General features: G+C 48.8%; 3 protein-coding genes and 1 non-coding gene across 4 annotated transcripts; 2 read left to right on the top strand and 2 right to left on the bottom strand.

The window, feature by feature from the left end:
• The first annotated feature begins 358 nt into the window (after positions 1-358).
• SPPG_00213 (CAMK/CAMKL/MARK protein kinase) lies at positions 359-3250 on the top strand. Its single transcript, XM_016748545.1, has 4 exons — positions 359-828; positions 891-1187; positions 1263-1557; positions 1624-3250. The coding sequence occupies exons 1-4, from the start codon at positions 655-657 to the stop codon at positions 2976-2978; spliced, it is 2121 nt and encodes a 706-aa protein (XP_016612524.1). The 5' UTR covers positions 359-654; the 3' UTR covers positions 2979-3250.
• A 29-nt stretch (positions 3251-3279) lies between these two features.
• SPPG_10009 lies at positions 3280-3353 on the bottom strand. The gene has a single exon. It is a non-coding gene; the product is annotated as a tRNA-Val (tRNA).
• A 197-nt stretch (positions 3354-3550) lies between these two features.
• SPPG_00214 (uncharacterized protein) lies at positions 3551-7856 on the top strand. The gene is made up of 13 exons (XM_016748546.1): positions 3551-3838; positions 3910-3999; positions 4064-4248; positions 4308-4425; positions 4494-4623; positions 4687-5147; positions 5211-5260; positions 5322-5621; positions 5690-6058; positions 6122-6277; positions 6338-6429; positions 6511-7370; positions 7460-7856. The coding sequence occupies exons 1-13, from the start codon at positions 3798-3800 to the stop codon at positions 7554-7556; spliced, it is 2949 nt and encodes a 982-aa protein (XP_016612525.1). The 5' UTR covers positions 3551-3797; the 3' UTR covers positions 7557-7856.
• Positions 7733-11161, bottom strand: SPPG_00215 (uncharacterized protein). Its single transcript, XM_016748547.1, has 3 exons — positions 11030-11161; positions 10647-10713; positions 7733-10554 (listed from the first exon to the last, which is right to left on the bottom strand). Exon 3 carries the CDS (start codon positions 10521-10523, stop codon positions 8001-8003), a length of 2523 nt encoding a protein of 840 aa, XP_016612526.1. The 5' UTR covers positions 10524-10554; positions 10647-10713; positions 11030-11161; the 3' UTR covers positions 7733-8000.
• Positions 11162-11171: the final 10 nt, after the last annotated feature.

Consider the following 11171-nt stretch of genomic DNA (forward strand, 5'->3'; position numbering starts at 1 on the left):
CCCCTCATAGTGCAGATTCCTTCCAGGAGTATATTAGCTTGTTAGCAGCGACCGCTGGTTTCATAAAAATTGGATTGGGGAAGGGGGAATGCTACGATGCCCCCCAATGTACTAGCGGCTCTCGCCACAACGCATTTACCGCCTCTCCTGTGTGCAAGTTACCACGCTGAGGAAAAAGAGCCCTCATTATCGCAGAGCTCAACAAAAATGTCCAGGATTGTTTTGTATTTAAAAATGTCCGAGTATGCATCGGATGGGACCCAATACAATGTATTTGCCGATCTGTCGGAATTGATCGGACTATTTTCGTACGCATGATGCTCGCTGTATGACACATTTAGCTCAAACAACAATAGAGCGAGCTGGACCCTTTGCATCGTGTTCCATATCTGCTGGGCCGGATCATTTTATACCCTTAAAGCCATTAGGGCTCTTTGTGACAATTCGTCCGACCGCCATTCGGAGAGGTTACTTCTGAAGTATTTCAAAGCGACGTTGTTCCTCCACTCGCTGGTATATCCTTCGCCTGCAACATTAGGTGGAAATCCTCTGTTCAGGTTGCAGTGTGTAACTGATCGTGGATAAGAAACCTTTGGCTATATTGGCACCGTGGTAGATTGAAAAGTTTTGGTTGTATTGTGAGTTGTGGAGACGATGAGCACGTCCACTTCAAAGCCCAATTCGTCACGTTCTCGGAGGGACAAGGATGACACCAACAATCCGGACTTGAATCTACAAAGCATTGGGAACTATGTTTTCCAGAAAACAGTTGGCGAAGGAAACTTTGCCAAGGTCAAACTTGCAAAACACAAACTCACGGGTGTAGAGGTATGCTGAAATGTGACCATAGCCACCGGACATTGAGGTCACCTTTCTGTGCATTTCTGTAGGTTGCAATCAAAGTGATTGATAAGACCACTCTCGATGAAAAGAAGCTGAGCAAGCTTTACCGTGAAGTCCGCATCATGAAATTACTGCATCATCCGAACATTGTAAAGCTGTACGAGGTCATTGAAACTAAAAGTACAGTATTTTTGGTCATGGAGTATGCCTCTGGTGGTGAACTGTACGACTATCTCGTCGTCCATGGAAAGATGAAGGAAAAGGAAGCTCGCGCAAAATTCCGACAAATTCTGAGTGCTGTCAGTTATTGTCATAAGAAAAGGGTCATCCACCGGGACCTCAAGGTCAGTTAAAGTTTGTCTCCGTACTTGGCACATTGCACGAAATGCCGTACATTACTAAAATGGAAGCATTTATAGGCTGAGAACTTGCTCTTGGATGCCAACCTCGACATCAAGATTGCTGATTTCGGGTTCAGCAACTATTACGACCCTGAGTCGAAGCTGGACACATTCTGCGGCTCTCCACCATATGCCGCTCCTGAACTTTTTCAAGGACGCAGATATACTGGACCCGAGGTCGATATATGGAGTTTGGGTGTCATTCTATACGTCCTTACGACTGGCTGTTTGCCATTCGATGGAAAAAATCTCCAAGAAATGCGAGAGTCTGTTTGCAGGGGAAAATATCGTATTCCTTTTTACCTTTCAGACTGTAAGTTTGTTTCTTGCAGCCTACTTCGCCTTGGGAGGATCTTAAATTGTTCTTTGTTATTGAAAGCGTGCGAAAAGCTACTCCGCAAATTCCTTGTACGGGATCCGTTCAAGCGCGCTGGCCTGGAAATGCTCATTGACGACCCTTGGATTAATGATGGATTCTCGGATTCACCCATATCCACAGACGTGTCTCAGAAGGTTGAAGAAGACGATAGTATTATTCGCCTCCTGGAGAACAAATATCACATCGACAGGGAGACGATCATACAGAAACTGCGCGAGAATGTATATGACGAAGTGTCGTCCATTTACTACTTACTTTACTACGAGAAGGATACCCGTGCCAACATTGCTGCCGAGCTCGCAGCTAATCCGACGACCCAGGTCCCATCCCCAACCACCCCCTCACCTGCGCCGGTTCACCCGCATTTGCAAGGTCTAAGGGACAGTGGGCTAGGGACCTCGTTCAGCTCCAGTCAAGGGGCCGGGTCGAAACCAGTGATGATGCGCATTGACGAAGACGGCGTCCTTCAGTCTCCTGAACCTGCACCAGCGCCCCCATCGCAAGCACGTCCTGTGCTACCTACTTCCAAACCGACTCGTAGGCGTCGGTTTACGGTCGGCGGGGAGGCTGATATGGCGAAATACGCTGAAGAAGACGAAGAAGCGGCCGCTATGCTCAAAAAGTTACAGCAGCCTTCCCCCGTTAAGGATGACACGGAACGCCCAACTCCAGTTGGGGTGCCATTGCCAAGTCGGCCGACAACTGCCGCTCCCGCCGTACCAGTTTCCAACTCGCAGCCTCCGGTGGTGGCTACACCCACGGCATCCGCAACTTCTATACAAGGTACTAATGCACCTGCTACTGATGGAAGTGCTACTGGCGAACCTCAACGCCGCAAGCGACACAACACAATTGTTGGTATTCTCCGCGGAGGTCTTGGACGCCGACCGTCTGAAATGGGAGGCATGTCTCCAACGGCTGATAAGGGCGGAGATATGGTGGGCGGGGTTTCACCTACTGTAGCTAGCCAGGTGAACACAGCCGATACAGTGGTAAATTCTGGGACACTTGGGCCTTCGTCCTCTTCTATCGGTTCGGGGATAGTTAAACCAGGAGAGGACAACAAGCCGCGTTCTCTACGCTTTACGTTCAACTCGAATACGACGTCTTCAAAGCCCCCGGATGAAATTGTTCAGGAAGTGGCCAATGCTTGTACAAAGCACGATATAAAGTACCGCCTCACCTCACGATTCTTGGTTGAGTGTTCGTGCAATGATGGCATGAAATTTGAAATCGAAATTTGCAAGCTTCCAAGGCTCAAGAACCTCCATGGTTTGAGGTTCAAGCGAGTTAGCGGACCTTCGAACGAATACAAAGACATTTGCGAGAAGATTCTGGCGGCTGTCGCACTGTAGGTATGACAAAAATCATTGGAAAAAAGAACGTAAAGTAGGTTGGAAACAGGGACATATCACGGGGGGACTGTCTGCCGATTCTCATGTACTCGACGGAAGAGGGTGTCAGTAGAGATAATATGATGTTAGTCGATTCATTCATCAAGTAGACACAGTTTGAAATCTTGTATTCTTTGACTGTGGTCCAATATCGGAGCTGCTGCCCAACCAGGCAACGTCGGCTTATGAACGAGCGCCTATTGGATAAAATAAATACAGGCAGGACAAAATGGAATCAAGAAAGAGAGGGCGTTTTGTTGAGTGGTCTCTGCCAGGTTCGAACTGGCGACCTTCAGTGTGTTAGACTGATGTGATAACCAACTACACCAAGAGACCTCTGTGAGGATGTGTGCGCATGGGGATATTTATAGACTAGGCGATGGAATGTGCAGTTCATCCAAAAGTTCGACCAGATTCTCCTCGTTGTGTCTTTTACTTACCGAAAGGTGCCCAACATGGCAGTGCTGAACGCATGGTGCATGTAAATAAACGATGAAAAAGTTAAATGGCTGATCATTAAAATGACACCAGGCGCCTTTTAGTGACACAAGAATTTTGGCCAGATTTTGCTGCTAATGTCGTGTCTGCATTCTGAACGCTCGGCAACAATTATACTGCGACTTGTTTAGCTAGAGGCTGCCAAATTGTCAAGTTACGAAAACCCCCCTTAGCGTGCCTAGAACGTTTGAGTGTTGGGAAGGGTGTTGCACTCGCGAACAAACCTGGAAGGGATTCACAGAGCCGACCGCTCACCACTCCGAGAGATTCTGTCTTTGAAGAATGGTGTCGTCCAGTGCTGAAGCTCCAAAGTTTACTGTCCGGTAAGCTTCAACTCCTGGCAACCGGGTTGACCAATTATATGTTCTATTAACCCATTATTGCCAAACCGCAGCTGGTTTCATGCTGTTGACGTACCCAAGCACGATTCTAGTCCTTTCAAGGTTGTCAGTACTACAACCGCTCAAAAACCTCCTTCTTCATGGTAGTTTGGTGCTCGTGATGTTGCTTAGTCTTGAAGGACTACTTTTAACTTCGTTATTTGGTAGGAAACCCTTTTCCGAGAGAGACTCTGCAGATTTAGAAGCGACATGGCGGCGACTACAGAAGAGTATTGAGAAGCGCAAGAGTGACGGGGATCCAAGTACCGCGGAGATTCAAGTTGATAGCAAAGTTCCCGTCAATGAAGACCATCTATTCGAGGCCGATGTTGAGAAGATGGAGACTTATCCCGGTAGAGTTCCGCCCTCTGTAATGGCGTAGTAGAACGCTCTCTTACTGGAATTTTCATAGTGTATTGGCATGGGCCAACGTACGATATTCGGAGAGGGACATGGTTCTATGCAGCGTTTGGAGGAAATTACCTACCCTGTGACGAAAATCTATCTCGACAGATAGAAGACGGTTATCGGTATGCCCAATCATTTAAGAAGGGACGTGTGTGGTTCAGCTCTAAATCGTCTGCCATTAACTGTGCAGCAAGTTTCAACCATGGAAGACCGCTCCCCAGCAATCCACCGGAGTTCCAAAATCCATTTCATCCTCGACCCCGAATACTTCCGAAACAACAGAACATGGGAGTAAGAATTTTCATGATCAGAAAGAACAGGTGGGTCAAGCTTACCATGTTGGCAGCATTCTCCATTCTAATAAGTGCGTTTGCCCTACTCAGCGTTGGGCACTTTTTGGTCCATATATGAATCAGTACGTCGTGTACCAAGGACCTCATATTGCATTCCAGTTTTCGGATCTTCTAAGCAGTAAAATCGGCCGCGCGGTTATGAATATTGGTGGAACGCGCTTGATTCGTGGATGGGACGAGGTAGAGCGGCTGAAAAAGACGAAAGCGCAGGTTGCGAAAGAAAAAGAGAAAGAGAAAGAAACATCAAAGGATAAGACCGGCGAAGAGCTGAAAGATGATACCACGGATGTGCAAACGGATCCTCTGCAAAAAGCTGGAGATAAGGTCTCCATCGCGTCTCTAATTGCCGAGATGACCCCGGCTACCTCATCTACAAATACAATCACGCCAGACCAGGCCGAAAAACTTCAGGAGAAGACTGAAGCTGAGGATTATAGCGAATCTGATGATAGCGACCGAACTATAAATCACTTGGTTCTGGTCATTCATGGGTATGGTTTTTTTGGGTTAGGTCTCGTAGCACCACCATCTGACTCTTTCGATCACTCTTTAAGAATTGGGCAAAAACTTGGAGAGAGGGTAGAAGCCGTTAATTTCATACATGGTATGGGTATGAGTGGCAGCTTGCATTCCCACAAATTGCCTAAATATTGGATGTCGTGTAGATTGCAACATACTTCGACGAACCATCAAGGAATCTTCTCGACAGTATGCTACTGCAAAGGACCAGTTGCGATCGAGCCGAAAGGCGGGGCTAATCAGTATGCCTGATGACGGAGGAGTTCAGATCTTGCCTGTACAATGGCGTCAGAAGATACAATTTGGCATGTCACGGAAGATGAAGGCTGCGGGAACGAATGATGCTGAAGCGAATGAGCAATTCGAGACAGAGACGACATTGGAAGACATCACGTTAGAGGGCGTACCCAGTATTCGGCAATTGGTGTCAGATGTGGTCTTAGATGGTGAGATTGTTGTACTTTCTTGAAACATTCGCCCCAGTCTATAACCCAAGCAAAATTCGCCTACCCAGTCCTTCTCTACATGACCCCTCGATATCGGCAGGAAATGATCAAGCATGTGACAGAGGAGCTCAACCGAATATATCAACTTTTCAAAGAACGAAATCCAAAATTCAACGGAAAGGTGTCAATCTTTGGTCATTCACTGGGCAGTCTACTGGCATTCGATATTCTCTGCAATCAACCTTTCAAACGCAGCGGGATACCTGTTGTGGATTTGCAACCACCAACACCTGGAGGAATCAAACGACCTGCCGAAGTAGATTTGACGGACTTACTACACGGCGCAATGAGCGCGGAAGATCGCAGAGTTAAAGGCTTAATGGAGAGAACAAATATGAGATACGATCAGCTAGAGTTCGAGGTTGATAAATTATTTGGTAATGATATGACTTATTGCAGTCGAATTAGAACTCGTCTAATGCAGCTTACGTTTGACGTAGTTGTCGGATCGCCCGTTGGATTATTCCTCTTGCTTAAGGGTGACAAGCTTCAGGCACGTACACCCGATATGGCTCCCCCTCCATCAGAAGGTGATCAGGTGGAAGGTGTCTCATACCCTGCGGTCAACGCAATCTACAATATTTTTCATCCACACGGTACGTCCTTGTCTTGATGTAGATCTGTGTTCAAAAGTTCATCTGCCGGCTTATTGACAGATCCCGTTGCGTATCGGATTGAACCCATCATCAAACGAGAATTCGCCGAGATCAAGCCGGTGCCGATTCCATATACCAAAGGGGGACTAAAGGTAGTCATTGAATATGTTAATCCTGCCGACAAAGGTCTCCCGAAATTAACTCTGCGCCGTGTGCCATGTGCTGTGTTATAGGGTACCATTGTAGGCATTCAGGATCTTGGGAATGATATCGCGGATAGAGGCCGAAGCATGTTAGAAGCAGCAAAACTGGGGATTGTATCCACCACAGCAGTCGTTACCAGTGGTTTAACGTCTAGCGTCGGGAAAGTAGTGACCATGGTAAGCGCGATCAACGCATTTAAGCCAACGGGGCAGACATCGCCCCATACGGAAGGAAAACTTGACGACGAGGGCCACGAGGGTCTTCCAACCGTTCTTGTTGGGGATGACGGAAATGTTGGTACAAAAGGCGATACCCGCGCCCGCGACACAAGGACAGAACACCATGAGAGCGAGGTGGAGATGCAGGAGATTGTACGGTCCGGACCTGAAGTCACTGGCGTGGAGCGGCTAAATCCTCGAGGGAGGATTGACTATGTCCTTCAGGAAGGCATGTTGGAGAATCCTTACATATCCGCCCTCGGTGTTCACATGAACTATTGGAGCGATCCAGACTGTGCACTGTTCGTCCTGCGTGAATTGTATGGAGAAACGACTGGGGATAGTAATCGATTGAGCGGGAGTTGGTCGAACCTGACAGGCGGACGCCGGGGGAGTGGCGGTGAAGGTGGCGGGGAAAAGCCTCATGGAACCGGTGAGGGAGACTCACACGCCGGAAGGGAACCTCATGGTGGTGCAAGCGGCAGCGGCAACACCAAATCAAACAAGTCGGGCGGATTTAGTGCGTTTGTACGAGGAACTACAAAGCGAGTGAGCCAAATGGCGCCCGATGATCTCTCGGTGTTTGGGAAGGGCAAGCCATGGGACATGTCTATTCCGGTGGTTTTTCCCAATACTCAAGGGTCACCGACCCTGGATGCCTTTTCAATATTGTAAGTTGGCGTGCGTGTGCTTGTAGAGATGAGTACGATAATTAAACCTAAATTTTTCGGCTGTTCCTTTTTCTTGACGCATTTTATAGACACATTGTCGTCTCCATTATTACCAACATTGTTCTCACCGGCATACGAATCGTGTCGCTACTCGTTTTTCCGCTATATGGGCATAGACCGTCATAGATGCTCAACTCAGCATCCACCTCTCCGCCGCCCACGTGTACAGATATGACTTTAACTTTCATATTCTTTTACGTTTAGTACCTCATATGTTTATATTACGTTGTCTTTTTATTGTACATGACGTTTTCCAACTTATCTCAACTTATGATACTGAGAACGCTAAAAACAAGTTAATACATTTAATTCTAGTGAATTTTACAATTTAGACTTTGTACAAGTAATTAGCAATTGCATTCATTTAATCAACAACCTTTCTACTGAGTGACAATATACACAAAACTCAATAAACAACCTAATGAAACAAACCATCCTACACTTTTGATCACCCCCCCTCCTCATACACAATTCAAACCTCAGCGAAACCAAATTATAAATATGCTACATCTGTACAAGGGTATCCTCGCCATTCCCGACCCGCCCGTGTTTTGCAGGCTGAAATCGCCGCTAGCCTACCATTCCACCCACACTAGTCCCGCCTTGTGGCACTCCGGTCTTTAAACCAAACTCTTGCACAATTTCCCGAACTTCACGCTCGTCCAGTTCAGCCAGAATGCTGCGGAGTAATTCCAAGTTGGCCCGATTTCCCTTGCCAAGGTTTGCGGCTGCTAGTACTGACGGTGGTACGTGCGTTGGCATAGCCGGAAGATCCGGTACTATGAAAGGCACAGAATCTTCGCTACTTTTACTGGGCAAGTCTTGTTGCGAAAACTTCACCTCTAGGCTTTCATCTTGCGCGCTTCTGGGGATGGGTGTCGGTCCAGCATAGTGTGATGGCGAAAGGGGGCCGCAAGTAGACTGCGAAGCACCCGGCAGGTCGCCCTGGTTGCATGGGATTTCCGTCAAAGTCGCACTTGAGACGTTTCTCGAATCATTGCCACTGGCCTCTGTTAGGCAACTCATGCTCTTCGATCTCACTATTCCCGAATTCAATGATCGCATGCTGCCAGTTTTGCAGGATTCGTTTAGATTTGAGGCCTGGTCATCCTCACTTGCAGGATCTGACTCAAAACTGTACATTTCCAGCTGATCCAACAACATTTGCAAATTTTGCTGAGATCGCTGTAACCTTTTAGGAGTGCTGGCGGCAGATGGGGTTGGAGCAGGGGTAGGTACAGGAGTTGATGATCTAGAACTGATATCAGAGTGGGTCTTGATAATTCCATCTGACAAGGAAACGGGTGCAGGTGCAGGAACTGGAATGGGTGCAGCAAAGATGCCTCCATTTAAAAGTCCTTGTTGTGCTTGCTGTTGTTGTTGCTGTTGTTGTTGCGCCAGACGGGAAATGTCCTCCGAGGAACGATATCGTCGCATAGCAGCCTGGCGAGACTGCGCTGCTGCGGTTTGACTTGATGTCATCAGTGGTGGTTGTTCTTGTTTGTCCCAAGGCCCACTTTCAAGCTCTCGAACGTCAATCCGGCTATCCGCAGTTGAAATCATCGATGTACGGGAAGCAGCATATACGTCTGAATAACCACTTGCAACGGTGGACAGCGTGGGAGCAGTGGACCCCAAACTGTGTTTGCGTGCACTCATGTCGGGAATGTAGATTCCCGAATCTTGCTGAGGCTTACAGGAGGACGACGACGAGGTACTGGATGCCGATGACCCTTGGCGTGGAGCAAGCGATTCTGAGCGAGCCGGAATGGCGGATACCGGGAGGATTGGGCCCGGTGATGATGGTCGCGACCCACTACTCCCGCTACTCGTGACTAGAGATCGAATGACATGCCTAGATTCGTCCGGCAAAGCGGACGCGTACGCTGGGCTACGTTGAAAGGCTCGCCAAGCTCGGAAGACCATGTCTCTTCTGAAGCGGATACTGTCGGGCCGTGGCGGTGGCAGAGGGTTCAAAGCGGGCGCGTGTGACGAAGAGGAGCTATCGGCCCGCGGGCGACCCGCCATTCCGTCGGTCACACTGTTCGTTGGCGCACTGGCAATTGCATTCGCATCACTTGTAGAGGTGGTAGACATATCAGTGCATATTGAATCGCGATTCGGATCCAGCATGGTGACGCCATCCTGAGTTCTCGATACTGCACCATAAACTCGTTCGACCGCCGCACCAGTGGATTGGGTGGACACTTGGGAGTGTCTGGTTGCCCCGCTTTCACTGCCGGCATCGGATCCTACGACAGAGGCGTTGGACGGACGGCGGATATTGCGATACAGAGGCGAGAGCAGTCCTGCTCCATCAGCCCTGGCCGCTAGACCGGCCGTAACCATAGAGCGCGATTGTTCCTGCGCGATTAATATCAATTGCCTGAAACAGTGGGCTACTGATTGCGGCGCCATGACTGTCGTCTCAGTGAAAGGTAGGCGCAAGAGATTGGCAAAGGACTGTCCCATGTCTCTAGTGACTTGACGTGGCCGCTTGTCGAGTAAATGTACGGTCGGATCCGACGTAACGTTATCGACCATATTTCCCAGCATCATGATGGGGACGTCATGTGGTCGAGCCCATTTCGTTTCCACAATTAGTCGGTAAAAGCCCCACATTGCCTCAAACGACTGTCGACTTCCGACATCATATACTAGCATAAATGCATCGGCAGCGGCAATGGCGGACGCCCATATGGTCCCATAGAACGGGTGCCCGCCCACGTCGCTAAGGGTAAGTACGATGCGCTGCCCAGTTCGTTTCTGCCACAGATCTTCTTCCGTTATGACAGGTGTCTCATCCGATACATCATCACTCAAAGTACTCGCGGATGATGAGCTGTCCGCAGGTGACATAGGACTGACTCCTGCATTGGTCGAAGAGGACGGAAGGATGTACTGGACCGTGTCGGACGATTCTATCGTTGGGTCGTATGAGCCTTGCCAGGGCCCTCGCGTTCGGACACGATTCGGACCACGGGCAGATCCATTCAGGAAGGCAGTTCGCAATGATGTTTTCCCCACATGTGCCGGTCCTAAAAGAAGGACGTTCAAATGGGTAATATTTCCCGCTTCATCCAGTAGCAGCATCGCGTGCCTGGCGAGATGCGAGAAAACAGCCCTAGAGACTTCCATGTTAGGGAGCAGTTCTGCAGCATTTTGGCGCCAAAACATGATGAAATCACTAGCGCCTGAAATTGTTCAGAAACATACCTTTTAAACTCCTGTCAAGCAGATTTGGCGTCCTGCGGCGGAATTTGCGATACAGGAGCGAAGCCTACTACTAGACAAGGGCTTAGTTATCATCGGCGTGTTAAGGCAGAGATCACGTCCGAACGCATGCATGCATGCCACATGAATGGTCAACAACCATGTGTTGAGCATTTGCATTCGTTGCATTCCAAACGTCAGTGGGGAATGCGACATTACCCAAACCATATGCCGATCTACGTCCAGCATTCAAGCTCTTTTAAACTTGCCACAGTCCCAGTTGAAGGTGGTCTTCCTCACGTCGTCTCCCCTTTAGCGCCCCTGGGTTTCCCACCCCCAACCCGCCTTTTTTTTTGTGACTTTTGCGACCGACATGAGCAACTTACCCAAGAGCAAGACGCGTTCTCGTGTTGGGTATTCACTGGGTACACTGAGCAAGGTGGGAAAACTCTCCAAGAATGCAATGGCGACCAGTAGACCAGTATTACTTGTGAAAGAGCGCCGATTTCTCTTACCAACATGTTGCTT

This window comes from Spizellomyces punctatus (genome assembly GCF_000182565.1).
Source record: "Spizellomyces punctatus DAOM BR117 chromosome Unknown supercont1.1, whole genome shotgun sequence".
In the NCBI taxonomy this organism is placed as follows: domain Eukaryota; kingdom Fungi; phylum Chytridiomycota; class Chytridiomycetes; order Spizellomycetales; family Spizellomycetaceae; genus Spizellomyces; species Spizellomyces punctatus.